The 23,909-nt window shown below is 35.9% G+C and overlaps 2 protein-coding genes across 3 annotated transcripts; one reads left to right on the forward strand and one right to left on the reverse strand.

The window, feature by feature from the left end:
• The first annotated feature begins 361 nt into the window (after positions 1–361).
• LOC126055394 (uncharacterized) lies at positions 362–4,923 on the forward strand. The gene is made up of 4 exons (XM_064038711.1): positions 362–610; positions 2,421–2,633; positions 3,200–3,329; positions 3,835–4,923. Exons 1-4 carry the CDS (start codon positions 536–538, stop codon positions 3,972–3,974), a joined length of 558 nt encoding a protein of 185 aa, XP_063894781.1. The 5' UTR covers positions 362–535; the 3' UTR covers positions 3,975–4,923.
• Positions 4,924–5,516: 593 nt separating this feature from the next.
• On the reverse strand, positions 5,517–9,117 carry LOC126055395 (uncharacterized). Of its 2 annotated transcripts, none has more exons than XM_064038712.1 (5): positions 8,746–8,857; positions 7,498–7,584; positions 6,869–7,066; positions 6,245–6,374; positions 5,517–5,671 (listed from the first exon to the last, which is right to left on the reverse strand). In XM_064038712.1, exons 2-5 carry the CDS (start codon positions 7,576–7,578, stop codon positions 5,601–5,603), a joined length of 480 nt encoding a protein of 159 aa, XP_063894782.1. In that variant the 5' UTR covers positions 7,579–7,584; positions 8,746–8,857; the 3' UTR covers positions 5,517–5,600. The 2 variants fall into 2 exon arrangements, with proteins under 2 accessions (XP_063894782.1, XP_049700342.1); XM_049844385.2 differs by lacking the exon at positions 8,746–8,857 and adding an exon at positions 9,001–9,117 and having other exon boundaries at positions 5,518–5,671.
• Between the last annotated feature and the right edge of the window lie 14,792 nt (positions 9,118–23,909).

The raw sequence follows: 23,909 nt of genomic DNA on the forward strand, positions 1-23,909 counted from the left end.
ATTAATAGTTTACATTATATTTTAGTTTAAGTAGTATAGATTTAGATAATTGGAGGGGCTGGTGTTTATTATTTCTTTCTCTCTTTGCACGAAGTCCGACTCTAACGCGGACGAAGTCGCTGGCAGAAGCTAGTTCATAATATTTGTAGAATAGTACAAGTTATGTTCTGCATCTGTTTACATGTAATAATTTAATTATTTATTTGCTAGCTCTAATTATTTGTTATGTCTTAATGGACTTACAAGTGACACAAATATTTTGATACAAAAGACAGAATCCTGAGTGCCTCTCTGTAGAATTTTTGTCACACTAATCAAAACAGTCGTAGATTCAGTTTCAAGGAACGCTGTGTTTATAATATTTATTTGGCTTAGAGAGGAGAGTAGGGGAGGGGAGGGGAAGGGAATGAAGTACTTCATTATCCTGTAAGCCACTCGGCCATTCCCCATATTTCATGGTAGTGTTGCCTTTTAAACGCTGTAGCGCGGTTGAGTAAATTTGTTTTCGCGTTGTGATTTTAAAAGGGGTGGCAAAATGTGTTGGTCCCAAAAATGCTGTTATGTGATACCGGCGAACGTTGGATGTGTGCTGATGGGGATTTGTAGTTTTGTTAGTAGTTTTTTCTTATGTTTTTTCTTAAGAAAATTGTTAATTTTTTATTATTGATAGTGTGTGGTGTGTGGTAGAGCCGAAATATAGCTCTTACCTATTTTGTTGCGGATTTCAGTAGGTATACTTACCTAGCTTTCGTCAGTCAAGCTTGGAGGTTTTTATGTTTAAGTATTACTGAATACCATTTTCTTGTAAAAAGTTTTTAACTTTAAAGTATATCCTAGTATGGATAATATAATTTTAGGAGGTTCAAAACGTTTATATTACATACTGAATTTATAAAGACCTACATCCAATTATATTTTTTTTATTCCTTCCGTTGTTTTGCTATTAGACATTATTTGACATAATTCATATAGAGAGCTTATATTAAAAGTCAAGCTCTGATTGGAAATCAATGGATGGATAGGTTATAGAAATGTACCGTAAGATTTCAGACGCACGCGCATAGGTGGCTGTGTAACAGTACCCTTTCAGAGTCTAGGTACCTTCGTAGCTATTATTATATTTCCTGTACCTACTAGTAATTAACTATGTATGTACTGTAAATAAAGCCATTTGCATTGTTTTATAATCTTTATTGACTACAAACTAATTACGCTGAGCAAATCAATCTTTTGCTTTTAGCAATCTTAATTCCAATCAAAGGTGTCAGTTGGTCTGATACCGGCTAAATACCTGATCTTTGTAATGTGCTTACTACGTTTCATCTTCATACTGTTTTATGAGCAAAAACAAACTATCGGCCGACTTAAAGTTTGCAGTATGCAGCTACAACTCTATCCGTAATCTTTTCGGTCGTCTAATCATAGTTAAATTGGGGTAGGGCGTGGCTTCTCTCCCGCTTGTTCCCTTACATTTTAAGGAGTAGGTAGGTCTTAGATTTCTAGAAATAACTTGCCTGAATTACTTGAGCTTTGTTGATATTAGTGAACGAATTCAGTTTGAAATTAAGTTTCATGTCGGTTTTTAACCTCATTTTTTAGAAGTTTGTTTGTAGAAAGCTACACTCTTCCCGAGTAACATAGGCTATATTTTATCCCGGTATGGGTAGTAGTATGCATGCGGGTGAATCCGCGGAAAAACGGTCGTTCCTAACGGGTCTATAGTAGGTTAAAAAAACAAATTGATATAGGTAGATATCTAAACTTAACTAAGTTAGCGAAAAAGCTTCGCGAAAAGTTCAATCGTTCAGCAGTCGTTTAAAAAGCTACTTATTATTAGTGGTTTATTTTTATCAGCCAAGTACGCCTTTGTACATAAAGGTGTTGAGAAATTAAATACCCATGTAATATATAACCACAATGTTTGTATTGCATTCTGTAATACGTGCTGTGTTCATAATTTACCTCGTACTGAGACACATTGCGTTTTGGTTGTTCTGCTCTCCTCACACTTTGGGATAAGGGTATATAATGCTATCCTTTTCTTCTTGAATGTCGGTTGCTATATTGTTAGGGAGTTCCCCTTGGAGAGGCAGCTGTGTTGCCAATTTATTTAAAGTTTGTTTGTAACACGTATTTTTTTTAGTCTGGCAACTTTTTTAAATGTGGTTACAAGGCTATTTTTATAAAGAAGTTCTCTAAACTGAGTCAAAAAGAAGGAATACCTTTAAATACTTTGAATTGAGCTGTCAGGATACTGTTTATGTTTTTTCCTGTACTAATAATGTAACTGCCGCACACATACTTTACACATAACATCATTTGCAACGCCAAAAAAAGGCCGTTAAAAAAAGCTTGGTTTAATCGCACTCTTAAATATGGCAATTTGGCATCACCTATAATATTTTTTTTTCATCTTCCAGCTAGTTTCCCTCTTCATGCTATCAGGGTCCATCGCTTGGCTCATCATCAAGGATGAAGAGACCAGGCAGATGGCTACTCCTCAAGTCCAGTACATGCATACCTTCGGGCTGCATCTATCGATGACTTCAGTTCGCATCCTGATGGTTATAGCCATTGTCGTCGCTTTATTCGGAATGATATTTTCTGTCATGCTGGTTGTTGGTATTCTAAAGGTGAGTAGACTGTAGTCTGTTTTAATAAAAGACGATGATCTGTGACTTTTGTCCGTTTCTATGAATAACTTTTGCGTATTGGATGATAACTCATTCCACAAAGTTTTATTGCCCATTAATTTTAATGTAACTAATTTTGTCGTATTAGGCTAAGTACCTACCTGTAAAGATTAAATTAGCTGTGTTTTTGATATAAATATAAATACAATTTCAATAAGGTTTCATAGTCATGTCAAAAATGTAGGTACCATGCGTAAGTAAGACAATTTTTATAATAGAAACTGGGCATTAACAATTTTTTATTTTGATTTGATTTCAAATGAATCTTCAGTAGATACTTCTCAAATTATATAAATGTGCATCCACAGATCTGTTATTTTTTGTAGCGCAATACTTAGCAACAAAATCTTTGAAAGGAAAAGTATTTTTCTTTATGAAAGAAAAGTTCTTTTTTAAAAAGGCGTCATTAAATTTCCTATATCTGGATGTTATCTTTTGCTGACTATCAGCTTAATAATAAATGTTTTTTTATAGAATTACCACTAATGAACTACTGTTGTTTTCAGAACAAACCAAGCTTCGTGCTATGCTACTTCGCGTTCGGCATCATCATCACGATCGTGTGCCAGCTATGCGCTCTGCTGGTGCTGCTGGAAAACTGCTGGATCCTGGCTCTCAGCCTCTTCATCGTGTCGTGTAAGTATACAGACAGCTTTATTATTGTCTCACGTGTGTGTCATGTCTTTTTGCATAATACTCTGTCATATTACCACCAAAAGTTCAAATGATGGTTCCACTCACGTCCCGTGGGAACCAATTCACACACACACCCGGATAAAATATAGTCTATAAGTATCCTTTGCCTTTTTAAATGAGAAATCATCAAATGACTCCTATCGCTGTGGGTTAGCAGCGTGAGGGAGAATCAGACTCTTACTGACTCAAATCCATTTATGTTCTATCTGAAGTCTTTTATGTCCCAGGGCAGCGACAACTCTGTCGAACAATCCCGCAGCCCCGGCAGGCTTTGGCTTGATAGGTTCCACTGGGGTGTAGTTTACAGGTTACTCGATACATGGGCTTCGCAAGACAACTCATTTTCAAATTTGTCCAGTGCTGCATGAAATGAGCGTGTTCAAACTAACAAACTCTTCAGCTCTACAATATTAGAGAGATTAACTATGTTTTTTTCTCATTACAGTGTTCCACATACACTTCCTGGTGGTCGTGCACACGGTTTACGAGCTTATGTTGAGGGGCAAAGACTTCAGATTCCACCAGCAAGCCGACGATGTAGATCCCCTTGCTGATTGCTTCGACGAAGACACTGAGACTCTCTAGAATATTCTTTAGTCATTTATTTTAAGACTTATAAGATATTTTCTAGATTTGTACATAGCTGTTAAAAATATTCGAATACAGGTAGCCTTCGGATAAGAATTCGATAAGTTTCGTCAAAACCCATCTAAAAAAAATCTGCATCATGTGTTTGTGGATATCATGTTGGCTGTATTGCTGATGAGAAGTTACGTGTTGCACTCGAGTGCAAAGATTTTTCACCGCCGGCTCTTATTATCGCTGAGGATTCTTATTTTTGCAACACTCGTTGCACTTGCGTTTCCATTTTAGAATCCTTCGCTTGTTCGGTCCTCAAAATCGATTCCGCGGTTAAAAGCAACTTCGCACTCTTGTATAACAAATAACTATTTCCTCTTTTTAATATCACAGTAATTGATGAACGATGACGATGAAAAAATTGATCTGTTTAATACTTATAAGAAGTTTGTGAGTATCTTTTCAATAATTCTTTCTTGGATCTCACTACGGTGGATAAAATATGGCCATACAATGACCCCACGTTTGAAAGAAGCTTACGGCAAAGGTTCCTATTTCAGCCTATTCATAAGTACAGGTAAACCATTGATCGGATACCAAAGATATATATAACAGGTGATTACCAACTAACCAGACCGATAACATTAAGAAATATGTACCTATAGATAGAATAAGGAGTATACGGCAGATTATCCTCACTAAGAGTACAAAGTGCCTTACATATTTAGAAGATAAGTTAAGTATATAATAAGTAATTATGTAGATTAAAAAAAAAGTCTCGACAAAGTAAAATTCAGTCATTTGTTCAATAAAAAACCTAAAAATGGATGGAAAAGAAACTACGTATGACTTTATAACAGTATTATATATTTTTTTTATTATAAATAGACGTATAGTGACAACTGTAACAAACTTAATGACTAGCATTTTATGAATAAACTTTTTTGTAATTAAACGTTATATTATTTACAAAAAAATTAACACGTATTAATCTAATAAATAGCTTAATTAATAATTTGACACAATTTGGCACGAAGTAGGCGTTTAAAAATTCATAAAGTTTACATCGCAAGAAAACATATTTATATCTACTTAAATCTAACGCAAGCTGTGACTGCCATTGTCGTCCTTTTTCTTCTGCATGACTTATGTCATTTATATTACATCTTGCAACAATATTATTTAATACTTTTATGACATAGCGTTGGCATCAATCGTCATACAACTGGTAATCATAAAGCAACTGGTTTACGTAACACCTAAGGCTGTTGGACTATTGATCTATTCAATGATGATCATTCATAATTTGATGTAAGTTAAATGAATTGTAGGTGGGTTACAATGACACAAATATATACTTTATAGTGTCGTGCATATTTTATAGTATCAACATATTTTTTATTGTCATGACACATACATATTTTCAATCAATTTTGTTACTGACCTAAATTATTTACTTTCCAGTGTAAATCCCTTATAAGATTACAGCGAGTCTCAAAACAATATTTGGCAGTGTTACTTCATTACACCCAATTACATAAAAACGTGGAACGTACCTAATACTAAGTAAGTAAATTGGTATTGCATTCAATGCTACATGGTTTGTGACGTCATATGACAGGCTGTGGTGGTTTATACCTCTTCTCTGCTGTTGAGTTGCTTGTAGAAACTGTTGCAGAGCAGTATGGTGTACACGTTGTGAGCTGAAAAATGTGAAAAAGTAAATTATATTAGGTGCCTACCTATATAATGTATAGCCTTCCTCGATAAATGGGCTATCTAACACTGAAAGAATTTTTCAAATCGGACCCGTAGTTCATGAGATTAGCGCGTTCAAACAAACAAACAAACTCTTCAGCTTTATAATATCAGTATAGATTATAAAGAATGAGTCATAATGTATATTTTTTAACCAACTGAAAGAAAACGGGCAGATCTCAATTCGTGTTTTTTTCTCATAAATATAGTATTAAATTGGTTTGACCCTTTTTACTGCTCTTGTAAATTACGCCGATGTTTATAACTTTTAAGCGCCTTAGCATTTCATCTTAGCATCAATTTGTAGCTAAGCCGGTTGCTGCGTAACTGCGTTGAGGACGTCAGATACGCAGTCTCTCCTTGTAAAACACTGGTACTCAGTTGCATCTGGTTAGACTTTAAGCCGACCCCAACATAGCAGGGAAAAGGCTAAGCAAATGGTAATAATGATTTGTATCAAAGCATACAGTCATTGACGGTGTTGAACATGCCTACCACAAAATGTCCAAGTACCTTACCAATATAAATGAGTTCAGTGAAGATAGTCCCGACGCTGATGTTTGGAGAATTGAGGAAGAATATGAACATGGAGAGAATGAAGAACACGATCCACATGATCATGTATGCCTTGATGATGCCTTGCCGCTCCTAGAAATGATTTAACAAGGTGTTAATATAGGTACATTAACTTACTTTAAAAGTTTCTTTCCAAGGAGGTATTCTAAATGGCTGGTTATAGAAAAAGTAGGGACGCATATTTTTCGAGAGTTTAAGTTTTTTTCAATCGTAGCACTATTGCTATGAACATTTAAGAAGGTACATTAACACTCTTACTGATTACATACTTCTATTAAATCTAAGTCAAAACCGCTGACTTATTTTTACAATCTTCTGAAAAAGCTTTGAGGCCACGATTGATACAATCTAAATACTAAGCTTAATCCCTCTAATTAATAAATACAGAGCAAAGTTAATCAAAGTTCAAACCTATGAAATAGTACGATTTCTTATCTGTTATTTCCAGGCTGTAACTTTAATCCGTGTTTATTAATAAGACTGAAATGGATCACCAAGCGCTTAATGACGTGGCAATTTAAAAATATTGGAAGCCTGAAAGCAGACGACAAGGTTAATGATCTTACCGTAGAAACTCCATAAACAAAAGCTATATCGATGAGGAACTTAACCAGGAACATGATGACCAGTATGATGGTCATGGCATACAGGCCAGTCATGCCCGCTTGCATCTCTATGTCTCCTGCATATTGCACTTCCAAGTCGATCGCTCCTACCTCTGCTGCGAGCACTATCATTAGTGTTAGCATGGTGAATGATAGGACCTGTGGGGCAATTGCACATTTTAGTCTTTAGTGGGTTTTTCAAGGCTTTGGGTCTTATTTTAGCAATTAACGCAGTCATGTTTCTGAGGCTTCGGGTATAATGGATTTTCTACAGAACCTTATACACTAGCTACTTGTTGGAGACATTGCAGTTTTTATCAAATGATGGAGTTTAGAAAAAAAAACGCTGCATTTACTGCGTTATGTGTAGGTTAATTCCGTGGTTAATTCGGACTCATTTTTGAGCCGTATGTCTTGCGTCTTTTAAAACAAAGTTTTTTCAGCTATAATTTAGTAGGTGCCTAGCAATATTCACTACAGTCTTATATAAGACGTTTGCTCTGAGATCGAAAATACATATTTAAAAATAATGGCACAATTTGTGTCGCGCAGTATTTTAACGCCTACAAAAATAGTCGTAGAAAACTCACAGCATTGATACTGCCCATGATGATACACCCAGTCTTCAAGTCGAAGACGAAGCAACATGTTGTCAGCTGTGGGAGCCCCATTTTGTCCTGAAACGTTGCATAATACAACATTAGCCTAATAAGAAAATGTTGGTATTCAGTTTCCGTATTCCATGACTCAGTAGTTGCTTAATAGTATTCAATGCCTTTGCTTTTTAATTAGGCGTTATAATGATTTAAAAACACACAAAAAATAAGGTCGAATTTAAGCTACTTAGTAACAGTTTTACTTGTGAGATGTCGACGTCAGATTGTTACTTATCGCAAAAGAAAGAATGCCGCACCGACCCCAAATAATAAATTAGGATAAAGGCAGGGTGATGAACCAATTGTTTAAAGTCGACTAAACTTACAAGTAATCGACATGTTTAAAGACGACAAGTAGGACAAAGTCTAAATCTGTGTATGCGGGTACATTGGATTATCCAATTTGGATAATGATCTTTATTTCACGTAAAAAAGCGTGCAAATTATAAAAAAAAACGAACCCGAAACCGACTCAAAAATACAGGAAAAACTGTGGGAAAACTAATTTAGCAAATTTTTTTCAGAACAATAAATCTGACGTAAGTAGGTTGACTGACGTTAGTAAAACCAACATCAATTTATGGGAATCAACATAAAAAACATAAATGGCAACTTAAGTATTTATATAATAGAAATAAAATGTTATTTCTATTATATAAATACTTAATAATATGCAAATTGTTACCGAAATGAGCGCAGGCGGAAGTTCTAAATCAATTTCGATTTACATCTATTGAAAAACGTAGGTAAGTATTTATATTTAAAGTTCACGCATTTTGTAGCGGCTAGAATTTTGCCAAATATTCATTATGCCAAGGTGAACAAGAATACCTGTATCTAGTACCTACTCGATATATGAACAAATGCAGCGGAATACTAGATTCTCTTAAGCATTTCGAACCAAATGTCTAACACGCAAGCAAGGCTGTGGGATAGTTTGAAAGAGTTAAAGATACATAAAGGGCACAAAAAATAGCGTCAGGTCAGTCAAATTCCGACGAAAGGATCATTTGGTTTTCCATCTTCAAAAATGAGGTTACAGGAATTTTAAATGCTTGTAAGTTTTAGCTTTGCAATTAGCAATGTTACAGCAAGCTTATTAGAAGTAGGACAGTTTTAGTAACGGTTTTCAAAATATTGTATTAATTTGGATACTTTAGGCCGGAAAAGACATGAGTTTACCTGCGTTTCAATTTACGCACAAAACTTTTTAACTTTTTGGATTGGTATGAACTTACAACCCTTTGCTCAATCAATAGTCAAACATTTGAGTAGCTTTCGAACAACCTATATTATAGAACCCAACTTATAAAAAATTAATCCAACAACACAAGTTACTCAACACACACGATTAAACACAGCCCTAAAAAACAACATAGATTAAATAATCAATAACAGAAGTGCACAATATATAACCACACATAATATAGCACGTACCTTGCCTACGTTTGCGTACTAAGAAGCTCAGTAGTTACTGTGTCAGTTGGTAGTGCTACCCTTACAGACGGGGTCTCTATGGCGGTTTGACAAAGAGTAATAAATAGGGAAAGATATAGACAGATAGGGTGGTAGGTAAAATAGCTGAGTCTTGCCTCAGAGAGGATTGTTATGTCCTGAATAAAAACACCGAATGTCTTAGTCCAGGTGATGTATGATGTAGGTACTAATAAAATGGGAAATCAAGCACAGGTCTAAACTACAAACTATAAGCGGAGATTCTATGTACAATAAAAAATATGAAAAATGAAACAAACTGGCATTGACATTTATAAATTAGGTTGAGTTTTATTTAACGTAGGTACAATAGGTACCTATGAGTGTGTCTATATTTATAAATTTGAAGTATGTTATTTTCCTTTTATAAATTTGATTGTTTTTAGGCATGTCTTACTGGGAGTAATTCCCCAGGTTAACTCTTCATGCGACAGTAGGGAAATATTGTAAGTCTATATTTATACATTGTGTATTCAATAATCGTTATAGGTACCTACTTATTCGTCAGTACCTTTTGACCGAGAAATAAACACATTTCCTTATACAGTAATGTCGGTTAAAATAAACTTTTCGACTAAGTATAGTTAACATGAAACTTTCTGTTTAATTTAAATCGGTAAAAAACCTTCACTTATTTAATAATCTTAAACCTGTTTGTTGCTGGTTGGTTCAAATAAGCAAAAAAAAAATAGGTACATAACAATCTTCGCCTATACTCAAAAAAATAACAACGTGACGCATCTGCGAGCGACACATGTATAATCTGTGGCCACCAGGCGCCGTTATGTCTGAAAATTAAATCAATATTTTGTACCAGACATGGATGCTGGGCAATTGTTTTTTATTATAATATTATTAAGGTTAAAGGTCAGACGGGATAGTCTGCCTTTTAAGGGATTATTCAGCGGGTTGTCTGAATTATGATGATCCGTTAACCCTTTTGAGTAATGAATGGGGATGGTTGATAATTTTGTTACCTGTAATAGTTTCGTTCGTCGTTTGTTCACTTAGTATAGCTTGGAGGTTAATTAAAGCAAAGGGTGATAGCCATTAGGCTAATCCGGGGGTACCGCACGATTTCCCGCGAAGCAGCTGGCCTACTTGCTGGACTGCCACCGTGGGATCTGGAGGCGAGGGTCTTCTTGCGCCTGTACGACTGGCGCGAGGAGGCTCAGCGCCGGGGAGAAACCCCGTTGCCGCGGCAAGTTGTCGCGCAGCGGGCGGAGCTCCGGCGCGATCTCATGGTGGCCTGGAGGGAGCGACTGTCGCAACCCAGTGCAGGGCACGCCACCATCGTGGCGGTAAGTCCCCTCTTTGAGGAGTGGCTCGGGAGGAGTCACGGCGCCCTCACGTACCGCATGACGCAGGTCCTCACCGGACACGGTTGTTTCGGGAGGTACCTGCACCGCATCGGTCGTGAGGAGGCGCCCGGGTGTCACCATTGTGCGGACAGCCCCGAGGACACGGTGGACCACACAGTCCAGGTGTGCCCCGCATGGGAAGGGCACCGCCGGGTCCTCGTCGAGGCTTTGGGCGGCGGCGACCTCGCGTCCGGCCCTGGTTCAGGCCATGGTCCGGGCGAGAGGGAATGGGATGCCGTCGCCTCCTTCTGCGAAGCGGTCATGCTCGAGAAGGAGGAGGCGGAACGCCAGAGAGTTCGCACCTCTCATCCCGGCCGCCGCGCTGGACCAGGTAGACACCATGGGCGCCGGGTGTCGCGAGATGACTCCCGGCCACCGTAGGCGTGGGTCTGTGGGCGGTGAGTTCGGGTGGCTCATCGTCCCTCTGTCTTTCTAGACGACAGACCCGTGTCGACGGCGCGCGTTGTTCCACGCGCTCCTCAAAGAGATGTCAGCAACCCCAGCGGGGCCCAGCAGGGCCAAGGCCTGCCGGGGCTGCGGGTTGTTCGAAAGAGATACCGCGGCCCTGGTACATAAAAGGCCTATGACGGAACACGACGATTTTAGTCAGTAAGAGTCTGACACTCCCTCACCGCTGCTAACCCACAGCGGGAGGGGTCATTTGATGATTTTACGTCGCTAAAAAAAAAAGGTTAATTAAAGCATCGGTCTTTCAAATGGACGGCGCAGATTCGATTCCAGTTTAGGCAAGTTATACTTACTAATATTTTTCTCTAGTTATATGCACTTTTTAAGTGTATTTTGGATACCAATGACTGAGTAAAGAATAAAATCATTTTGAGGAAATCTGGACAGTAAAGTGTGAAATCGGAAAAACACTATGAGCAAGCATGCAAGCAGATGATGATAATAATATGTAAATAACTTTTTAGTGCTTTGCATTCGGTGAATTGAAAGTATTATAATTATAAAATATGCTTATCTTAACATTACAATTTAAAAATATCTTATCTTAACATCAGGTTTTAATTTTTTTTAATAAGTCTTATGCCTTAAAGTTAATATCGCAGGTAGATACTATTTGCATATTTTCCTGATCAATTAATAAATTTGCTTAAATGTATATTTATTTAGAATTTAAACTGCGAATAGTTTGAATACATTTTATGAGCATTTAAGATCTGCGAAGAAAATCTTGAGGGCTTGAAAGCAAGAATGCAAATTGGCTCCCAGACTCTAATCCTAAAATAAATTAACGTGGTAATTGATTAATTAAGCCACTCGTTAGGATAAAGTGTCGGCAACATTGAAACTCAGAGAATTGTATAGTTTATGACTTAGTCTTAAAATGGTTCATCACAGCCTATTTAATTACCGCTTTAGCTATACCTACGACATTTGCGGTCGTTACCTACTAGAGATAGAATTTTCGCATTAGCTTCGTACAAGTAAAATTAAACTATCTCTAGTAAACATAATAACAAAGGATAGATAGAATATTGGAAAGGTTAATAGATTCCAAGAGGACCAGAATAGTTGTAAGTATTCAAGGCAATGTCAAAATCCTTCCTAGGTCTGATACCATAGCCGTCCACTCACAATATTTATTTTAACCACCTAAGCACCTAAATTCTTTTGTTACAATCCTAGGGGTAATGGGTTTCCCGGATAACTGAGTTGAGGAAGTCAGATAGGCAGTCGCTCCTTGTAAAACTCTGGTACTCAGGTGGATTCGGTTAGACTGGAAGCCGACTTCAACGTAGTTGAGAAAAGGCTCGGCAGATGATGAGTTTTAAGTATGTAGGAATAATGCGTAGTAGGTACAAAGCTCATTAAGCTCATGATTTTATTCGATGGCCAATGAAATGTAACTTATTTAAGTAATGTGTGAGGTAGGAATCTCAAGATATAGACTATCTATATATTATTGGCAGAAATCAACTAATGTACATGTACCTACCAAGGCATCGGCATCTAAACTATTTGATGCCTACTTTTCCGTATCACATGACCCAAACACGTGAGATATAATTTATGTGAATCAAAGCCACGCAATATGAAGATAAATCAGAAAATTGCAATGTATGTAATTTAATGTGATTAGTTATGTTAATGAGATGATGCGTGACGACTGCCGGTACCTATGTGCTCATCATATCATCATATCTCATCATATCCTGTGACCATAATAAGAGGAATAAACGCTAGGATGTGTCTCTTGTCACTTGTCCTACATGATTGTAGCACCATCAAACTTCTTAGGCCTGAAACCGCGAACATTTTATTTCAAAATCTTATACATACGTATGCTAGCAATGGCAAATGACTATAGCTTGATGATTGCTTACAACTTACATGGCATTCATGCACAATATGCACAAAGCTTAGCTGATATAGAATTGTTCATCATCATCATCCCAGTTTTGCGTACTTACTTATTGTCGGCGCAGCATGTTTTCTTCTTCCATACTCTTCTGTTTGCCATCATCTCACAAGTAACCTTCCTTCAAGCAATATGGCTATAAAGTCGATATCGACTTTCACGGAATCCATCCGTTGTTTTTCTTTCTTTCTCGCCAAAAAACACATGGCTTTCACTCACCCCACTCGGTAACAAAAACCAGGGTGTACATGGGTGTGCCTATCGATCAGTGTTGCCATGGTTTCCCATAAAAGTGTTTAGCGTGGGCGAATGGCAATGATTTGATTGACATCATGTTTACGCAGACCGTGAGTGATTTTAATCAAAGCGTTTGGTTTGGGGTGATTGCTGTGTGCCTGTGCCATCAATAGATTAATAATACAACCAATTACGTATTTCTGGGAAAATATATTATTTTCATCTTCCAAGATATAAGGAATACTTATGTATTTTGTATGCATCAGTATGGCCGTCACTTCCCATATCCCTCGAAATATGTATGTACATTACAGAGAGTTGATACCAGCTACTATATAAGGGGCTACCAATTGCTGCCTTCATCCAAAAATCCTGAAAATATCTAGTCATCTTTTAAAGATGACAACAGACAACCAGTGTCAAGAAACTTTGACGAAATGAGATTTTTTAACCAAAAGCACCAAGCTACTTGTTACCTTCCAGGATTTAATTTTAGACCATGTTGCGATAATGGGGTGAAAGGCTAGACCACTCCAATCCACTCTTCCGAAGCTGTCTTTTGAAGAGTGACATCATGACTAATTTATTTAATTGTTTTGTTATCTCTTTTTATGGGTTCAGGTTTTGCTGTTTTGGCTATTCACAAACGCAGATTAGGTACAGGTTTTGCTGTTTTCGCAGATTACTCTTTTTTCGATATCCTAGTGCAAAGTGTTCCTGCAATTAACATTGTGAATGACCTTGAGAAGTTTTTTACCTATATAAATTATACTAGATTGAGTTACCGGCTAGTTTAATAGCAGGCGTACATAATAAGTTGTTGTGCATGCTGGATATGATTTACTAATGACAGGACCGGTTAGAATCGTGTTGTTTGTTGACGTACAAATGCAACTTATTAATAATCTGTGCTATTAAATTCATGTAGGTAAACATACGATAATTACGTATATTCTTTAACCGAAAGTCTGACACTCCCTCAACGCTGCTAGCCCATAAGTAGCGGGAGGGGTCATTTGATGATTTTTGCCATCGATAAAACAAAAGTTTATCTTGAATATAGGCTTTAGGCTAAATCAGTTTGTTTAATGCTAGTAGATACAACAAAATACAAGTCCCATTGATGTATTACCTTATCAGGTAAAGCTTGATAATAAATAACTTTTTGCCATCGATACAATATCTAAATATAAAAGGTGACTGACTGACTGACATAGTGATCTATCAACGCACAGCTGAAACCACTGGACGGATCGGGCTGAAATTTGGCATGCAGGTAGATGTTATGACGTAGGCATCCGCTAAGAAAGGATTTTGATCAATTCTACCCCCAAGGGGATAAAATAGGGGATGAAAGTTTGTATGAAACTTGCCCACGCAGACGAAGTTGCGGGCAACAGCTAGTGTATTTATAAATATGTATATATGTAGCTATATGTAGTTTATCAGTAGCTTTAACGTTTAGCACCCATAACACAAGTTAATTAATAACTTACCATGGGGCTAACCAACCGTGTGTGAAAAGGTGTCCCGACATTATTATTGTCCCGACATTATTTAACTTTTATTGCTTTCAGGACAATATGTAGGCGCAAAATTTTGATAAACAGACTGTAATATGTTTATTGCAATATTTACCCCATAGATCTTTGATTTACTTAAATCAAAGTAGGAAATTGTTCAATAAATGATTTGTGAATAACGAAACATGGAGATACAAAAACATACTTGAAAAAAAAAAACAATTATGTACTATCTATTCTAGTAAAAATCATAAAAGATAATAAATAATTATATATCTGGCTGCAAGTAAAAGTTACTGAAAACCAGGTTAAAGTACACTAGCCTAGAACAGGACATCAGCTGTTTTTTAATAAAGGAGCCGAAAATAATGCCCCGAGAACCTAAGTCAAACCGCGAGAAAGAGCTAGTTTATTAATAAATGTAGAGATAGCTAATTAAGCATTTATTGTGTGCACTCTTTATAAAATAATTTTTCATTATCATCCCTAATTTATTGTGCCCTATCGGGGAGTTCCCACAAAGCCCTGACTCATATTAAACTTCGAACCTTATTGTGCAATATTTGTCAACAAAGACATCAAACAAATCATACCTATATGAAACAAATTCAAGGAAATATATAAAAACCCCGCTTTGTTTTCGTTTCATTATGTCGAAATAACTTCAAGTGGTGTGCTCTGTCATTTGTTTGAAGACTGAAAAGTCCTGTAATGACACATACGATCATGAAAGGAAGTGATAGTAGGAATTTACTCTTATCAGTCACTATGGTTGAATCATACGCTATATAATTAAATATTGTCTGTTTCTCGTGGTTTAACCCGCGTCCCGGATATTCTTCCTGTCGGCCGATAGTTTTGAACTCGAAAATCATTATGAAGATGAAAGTTAATACGCACATTACAAAGATCTAGTATTTAGCCGGTATCAGAGCGACTGAAAACTTTGACTGGAATCAAGAATTTCTTTAAAAAAACGATCGGGTCAACTGTCGGCCGACTATTTAGTCTGCAGTGTGCAAGTTTTAATAAATATACAAAAAGATATATTTTCGCATTTATTTTAATGTTATGTAAGGATGGCACCTAACATAGGCCCAATTCTATGCAAATAAAGTCTCGTTTAGGCTCTAATTTATTCGTACAAAACGCAGCCGGTACCAAACAAGCCGAATATAATCACGTTTAGAGAACTATGAAGTTGGAAGGCAGCTCACGTTATCTCTACTAAAACTAACATATTCAAAGCTAGAAAAGTGTGTTTGTTTGAACACGCAAATCTTGGGAACTACCAGTCCAATTTAAAAAAAAAACTCCAATTACATAGCCCAATGTATCAAAAATGTTATAGGCAAATTTTTATCAGGATTCGTAAAGCAATTCTTATGGGACGCGAGCAAAACCGCCTCTGGAAGCTAGTAACGCCTAAATGTTTTAATTAATATAGCGTTTTTATTACTTTAATACTTAGCATTCTGCGTTGGAGCTCCCAAAATAGTTGGCACAATAAAATGACATCATAAGCATGGCTGTCTGACCTTGGGATCGACTGAGGCAGAACGCCGTGGCAATAGGCCGTTTGCACAACGCGCGTTTTATATGGGAATGACACGTGTAAACTATTTTTTGGAAACTATAGTAGTATAGCAATTTTATATCAAGCCTAGAATTTGTAATTGATTTTAAGTGGAGGGAGTCATTTCAGCTCAGACGATCTCTAAGCATGTAGAGTTATGTTAAGTATGGCCATGGTAAATTTTTAACAAGGTTTTATACTTACCAATGATCGAATGATGAATGATCGAAACATCTTTACGAAGAAGGTTAACCACCATGATATGCCTATATATATTTAATGGTGGAATTCAGTAAGTCATGTCGGCCCTGCGCCTGATCTCTCTCCGGTCGCGTTGGATCGTCCAACCCATCGGGCTATGAGAGTAAAAGGAATAGTGAGTGCACCTGTGTCCAAGCAAATGCTCGTGCACTATAACATGCCCTGGGCAGTTGGCCTATCTCCTTAAATGAGAACATTGTAATTGTAATTTAAAAAAATATTTTTTCGTAAGATTTCAACGCGTAGTTTGAAACGCGCGTTAAACAGTCGCCATGTAAATTGCCCTTTACGACCGACATACGATTATGTAGATATAGTTTTTGAATACTTATTTCGCTGTCTGTGTTCACCCGTGTCACGGTTTGAGCTGAATAACCTTGCTAGTTGTGTGGGGGAGATATGTGATGTCCGTCCCAATATATTCCTATAAGTAACGATAAGTTTTACTTACGAATGATCGTTTTTTGACTTAAGCCTCATAGGAAAAACGTCAAAGTTACTGTCTGTAAACAAAACCAATAGCTTATTTTTTGTAGAAACTAGGCATTACCTAGTTAAAATAATGGATATCAAAATCATTTCGACCATCAAGGTAACCGACAGCATAAACGTCAGTTTTTCTTAAGATTACTGTTTACTCTGAAAATTGATAGTAAATAGTTGTTTTTTTGTAATATGTGTAACAAACAAGTACAAATATTAGTTCAGTTAATATTTAATTTAATACCTCGTTAATCATCTTTGCTAAAGAAAGAGAATAGGTTGTTTAACAGCGACTGCTTGTTTTGAAAAAGCATGCAGTCATCGTTCGTTCCTTTAAGTGATAAGATTTTGTTCCTAGTAAGAGCAATAAAGCATCTATATCGGAATTTTCTTATCATGTTTTTCAATGAGTCATTTTTCTACATTTATCCCAAGATGGTCATGACTCTACTGCAGAAATTCCGCAGGCAGTTTGAAAAACCATTTTTTATACAACTTATCACAGCTCATTACATTATTAGCGGTCATTGCCCGGATGATAAAATAATTTAGAAAAAAATGCATTTTAAATTAAGCCCATCATGAATCCAGTTTTTTTAAAGACATGCGAAATATTAACAAAACACTAAAAGATTTAAGAACTAGTAGACAAAATACTAAGATATTTATTTTGGTCTAGTTTATCTAGCAAGACTTTTTGGCCAGTTAGACTCAATTAGATGAAGCACTCTAATATCTAGAAACGAGTTGGCTTAACGAATTTGTAGGTCCCTATCAATCAACCAATTGAGCATACTCAGCAATGAAGGCTAATTGTTAGATAAACCTATTGCTGAATAAAAAGTTAACGACCTATTTAAAGTGTACATTTTTCACGTAGTAACTATCTGTAGAAGCCTAAACGTTCAGGATTACAAGGACTTTTTAAAATTGATTAAATATTTGTATCGAATAAAGTCCAGGAACTGCTGATTTTTTTAATTTCTTCAACTTTATTCGATAGAATCGAGGAAAGCGATTAATTTTTGTAGCAATGTAGTTCTTGCGTAATGCGGGCGAAAAATAACTAAGTAGTTGTAAGACAAATTATTGTTTGATAAGCAGTTCTTCTTCTTCTTTCGTTTATGTATTTACTTTATTTCGTAGCCACCTAAACCTCTACAGGGACTTATAAAACTAATTAAATCTTTCACATAAAATTAAGTTTATGTCTTTCCCACAAAACTAGTCTTATTCACGAATACGCTCGTGTTTAGCCGCAAAGCTATATAAATTCATTGATGGCAAATAGCAAACCTAATGTGTTTGAAGTGGCCATTTTTATTTATTTCCAGTTTAATGAACCCCTTGAGAATAACGTTATAAACAGCCAAGCCGAATTTTATTTTAGTTGGCAAGGGCTTAGCAACTTTTTGTTTTTCCTTGTCAGTGAAATAGTATTAAAATCTTTCATCATTATAATCTGTATATGTAAAAAAACTTTATACATGATAGTAGGATAACGGATTCCTTATCGTGCATACAGTTCGTATGAAATATTCGAACGGTTTTGTACCGTGTGTGAATCACCTATAAATATCAATTGTCATAGTACTTCACGATACCACAACTTTTTTCAACTACATTGGTGATAACCTAAATCTATATAAATAGATGCTATGTTCTATATGAACCCGTAACCTTCTATAAGTAGTCGATGCAACAGGCTGTATTCATGGAGTTCGCTCATTCATGGTGAACTACTGTGGTGTATATGGCAACACTGAGAGGTGAGGTCCTTTATACCACATGGCATTATAAATAGGATGTGTGCCTTTGAGATAAAATTTATTTGTAGCTTCGTAAGTAAAGAGTATTTATGGTGAAGGAAACAGATTGAAACGTTCATCATTTATTGTTGTTTTTTGGTAATTTTTTTGTCTGGGATTGACTGTGTACACAGAAGAGGAAGTTTGAGAGATACACCGGTAAGCGAAAACTATGTGGAAATCAGCAGTCATGGTATGGAAATACCGAAAAATAAGGAAAAAAATTGCGAGGATTTTTTTGAGCATGAATGTGAATTGTGAATGGAGGCATAGAGGAAAATGATAACCAAAAAAAACGATGAATGGATTGTATGAAACTCGATACTGTATGATAGAATGTTATTTGTGCAATGACGGCAGATAATGGAAAAGCAAATTAAATAAGGGCAAGTGGACGATGAAACATAGTCTGGGAAATTTAATTGACGGTAATTCACATAAAAAATATTTACCTTTTTAAATTGAGATGACTTAACTGGCATCAATAAATTCGACCTCAAAAAGCAGGTGACTTACCTAGCCCAATTAATTATTCATTACCTAAGTATGCAGGATTTTACGTATTATTTACTTTGGATGAATGACTTAGAAACCGCAAACGCACCGCAATGCAAGTACGTCATAAATCGTCATTGATCTATTTATTAGAATTAATTTGTTGTGTTTCTGAAAATTTGATGATTGATGGCCTAATTTCCGGGATGGTATCAAAGTTCTAAAGGGCAGTATTTCTTCTCCTTTGTTAAAGTCAAAAGAAAAATACCGTATTTTGTTTGGACTCCAACTCTAACAGACTTGTGTCAGTGTCTTATTATGATTGAGAACTATCAGAAAGATAGATCATCTCATCGTAAAAGACCTAAGTAGGTCAGCAAAGGACCTACAACATAACTTTAACCCCTTACCGGGTGAGTATTTTGATAATAACATAGGTAATTTTGACCCTTTAGTATAAAAACCATTGTCGATGTATCGTAAAGTCACCTTGACCTTCTCCATGGGTCTTAAAGTCATTGCACCGCGTAGACCTTGAGCGTTTACCCTAAACTTATCGATTTGCTATTTAGTTTTCAAAAAGCATGTGTAGAGGTCAGTAAATGATCACGAAAGTGTCAATAAGAATTAGGTACTTTACATAGTTTTAATACACGCTTTTATAAGTGCATGTCAATCATTACAAGACTTTTCTAACAAATCGAAACACAGCTATGTTTCGTCATTAAGTAATTTCCAGTTCATATCTTTTTCATTATCATTAGCTACCCAATTTTCAGGAGGCTACAACCCTTGGAAAACGGTAAAATGACTTTACCCTAGATAGACACAATCACAGGTCGACCTAATAAAAGCATGTTAAAAATCTAGCAAAACCGAAATTTTCAAAGTTGGTTAAAATACCAAAGCATTGTTTTAACTAAAACAATAGCAACACGTTAAAGTCACGGAGACAGACGCCCCGAATCGTCAACCTTTTTATCAATGCCTAAAAACAAGTACACATATAATAATAAAACAGACGCTCACGTGTTGAACAAAAACGTGATAAAGCTTTTAAATAAACACAGACAGTTTTTTTTTACTGATTAGTTCATTCCCCACGCAAAAATGTAGGCGATTTGTGAATAAAATTGATGTTCGACATACAGAAATCATCTCCAATCTTTGGTTGTTTTGGTTGCGTGGTTGTAAATCTACTTCACTCTATGTACTTATTGCAGAAGTTTTCTTGTGATTTCCTGATTAGGCCATTATACCCGGTTTCTATGAACAAGGAATGATTATTGATTATACACCTAGGTGTTTCGGCCCGACCCAGTAATGGAAGCCATGATCCCGTACATAGGAAAATTGAAAAGAATGTCTATGGAAATTCTTGCCGGCTCTTCTCCATGAGACCGACTGGGAACCGTGCAACTAACTTGACGAATATCACACGTTAAAACTAGATCCATATTCGGCCAACTAGTTCAATGTTTGGGTACAATTCTGCTTTTAATTTTAATAGCTATGTATGAATAATAAAACCATTAAGGTAGTTTAATTTATTATAACTGGTTTTATTTATTGATGGGTGTTTTGATCTTTCCTGTAATCATTGCGTGAATCGTAAACAGGTCATGCTAAATAGGCAAACATTTTTATATTCCATTATTATGTGGAATATAAAAATGTAATAGAAACAATAGAACGATAATAAAAATATGACGTGTGGGGCCTTTTTGCAGGCTCTATCAACAACCATAAATTGTCACTGAACATAATAATTACCTATAACCTTTATTTATTTCAGCAAGACTTGATAACGAAATCTCACCGAACCTGAGATCATAAGAACAAAAGTGAAAAACTGAAAAATAGGTACCTAGGTATTGTATAGAGACTATTCTATTTTGAAAACATAGCTGTTACTGCATTCTATAAGCTCATAATTCGCCCACACATGTATACGAACAAGGCATATAAATGTTAGTTATTTTTGTGAAAATCTGAGACCATTTAACCAACCGGACGAGCTAAAGCTCTATGCGAAAAAGCGCGCGTGAGGTGAGGCAGCGCAGAAAACACACACTCATGAGAAAATTGACAAACACAAGCGCAAACTTGACCTACACATGTTATCATATACCTACCTACTTGATACCCTAATAGAAGGAACTTTTGTGCGGATGGGATACCGCACAGCAAATGGCTTCTCCAGTTTGTCAGATTATCTAGGTGTTAAACTTAAGCGGAAGATTGGCAACACCGCATCTTCAAATTTACAAGGCCAGTGAGTTACAAAACCTGTTTTTGGTTTTGGACTTGCTTGGAGCTTTTAACCTTGAAATCTATAGGGGGCTTATTGTTTTAAGAACTTAAGCGGTTCTATACTTGTCCTTTGGAGTCCATATGTTAGAAGAATGGTATATTTTTTACTGGTATACCATTGGGACAAGAACAATATGGGAACGTTACAAAGCAATATGTATAGATAAGTACCTACAATAGGCGACCTTATCGCTAGAAAGCAATTTTTTAAAGATAACTTTTGAAAGGAAGTAAGCTGTAAAAGAATTTAAAAAGTTTATGGTTTAAAAAATATTTCCCTTAAAATACCTAGGTAGTGAATAAGTTTAAACATCATCTACCTACCTAGATATTTTTTTCCCAGTTAGTAAAGGATCGTTTAGTTTTCAAGATCGTCCGAAAGAAACAGATAAATGGACAAATACTTTTTTCAGGCAAAGCCCAGAGGTAAATTCGTGTTAACATTGAAAGTTAATTAAACGTTAGTTTTAAAAAAAGGTAGATTTTAATACAGACACTTATGGTATTACAAAAAACATAAACAGACTTTTGACACGTGTTATTTTTCCTTTTGTTTAAGTTTTTTTGTAATAATACGATTTTTGTTTTATTTATTTGCACTTAAAAAGATGTGGGTTATGTTTTGATAATATGCTGTATCTGGTTTTGAAGCATTCGATATGATTGCTAAAAATAAAAGTAGGTAATGATAAGTTATTATGCAAGGTGACTTTTTGTGAGCAATTATTGTGCATAATTGTTAATTTTACAGAATCAAGTTTTATGATTTTTTTTACCATTTATAATACCAATTTTGGTGAGAACTACATCCTGTACCCGGATAAAATGTACCTAATTTATGTTACTCATTGATTACTGCTTACATCAGCTTCAAAACAATGACAGAATTTTACAAATCTGTTCAATAGATTCAAAGCTTTCTGAATAGGTACAAACAAAAAAATGTTTCCTATTAGGTCTATCATACATAGTTTAACTTAATACAGGTATTACAAGTAAAGATTATTTAAAATCAAACAGCTAACTTGGGGTAGTGGTATTGCCCTACTAAACCGTTTTTGAGACCATGTCATAATACGAGTACCTTCATATACCTATATATTGAAACTTCGATAAGTACATATTTTTATCACAGCTGTGTATGAATGGACGCCATAGCGTGGCCATGTGGGTGTTCTCAAGAAACGGCGCATTCTTTATATAGCCGTGGATGTGCTGAGGCAAAAAGCTTGCACCTGCAAGGTTACGCTCTTACATAAGTATATGATACGATAACTGATATGTTTTGTAATAAAACACTTTTATTTGTATTGTAAAGGCATGTTATAAATAGGACACTGTCAATCTGGTATTGTTAAAATACTAAACTCTAACTTTGTAATAGGTACACAAAATTCCCTAAACTTTTACCCACGGCTGCATGGGTGTAAAATTATAGGTAAGAGATGATTATGTACAATTTGAGTGTTATGTTAAGTTAGTAGTGAGCACATTGTTATTGCATTATTTTAAATTAGTCCTTTCCACACCTTATTTCTAGTTCATTCATAACGCAAACATTCTGCCTTTCCAAATAGATAATTTAGCTTGTAATGCGTATCGTGGCTTTTAACTACAACTTACAAAAGCGATGAAGATGCAAAAAGCGATACTATTGAAACCGCATCTTTTTCTGTATTTTCAGTCTACAGGTCAGTTACATTCGAAGGTACTTCTTTATAATTATAGGGTGCATAAAAAGGCGACCCTATAAACTCGTACCTAAGCACTAATCGTAAACTCACGATTGCATTTAATTTGCAATCAATATTTCTCACGCTTGCGTCACATTTTCAAAGCATATATGCAATTAATAAGTAGGCTTGATTATTACACATTTATGACCATCGTAATAAATATTGTTATCATCCTTAGGGTACTATGAGTAAACAAATATATTATTACAAGGAAAAACTGGTAAATATTACAAGTTTCTAAGGCATGCGATTTTTGCGTTCATGGGTTTTACTACGCACATATTTGTGTAACTTGTGACTGCTACTTATGTGGGTTTTATTTACCTCATGGCTTCCTTCCAATAGACACCATCGTTTTTCCTTGCCATCGTTAAATATTTAACTAGTTGTCCTCCGCGGATTCACCCACGTTAAGTGGGAATGGCCTGCACTACGTGAACGATAAAATCAGCCCTATATCAGCATATCACATGGTAACCTGGGACTGAATGATCCAATTAAGAAAGTAAGTGGAAATATAAACGGCATTGTAAGTAACTATGGGGTTTAACTTATTATAGGTACTCCGGGATATAGGAGCATATTTATACTGCGCACATTTTTTTATAAAGTGTGATGTTTTGTGAAATAAAATAAGGTAAGTATGTGAACCCAGTGCCGGTCTCCGTTAGGTATC

The sequence above is a fragment of the Helicoverpa armigera genome, chromosome 16, assembly GCF_030705265.1.
Source record: "Helicoverpa armigera isolate CAAS_96S chromosome 16, ASM3070526v1, whole genome shotgun sequence".
In the NCBI taxonomy this organism is placed as follows: Eukaryota; Metazoa; Arthropoda; class Insecta; order Lepidoptera; family Noctuidae; genus Helicoverpa; species Helicoverpa armigera.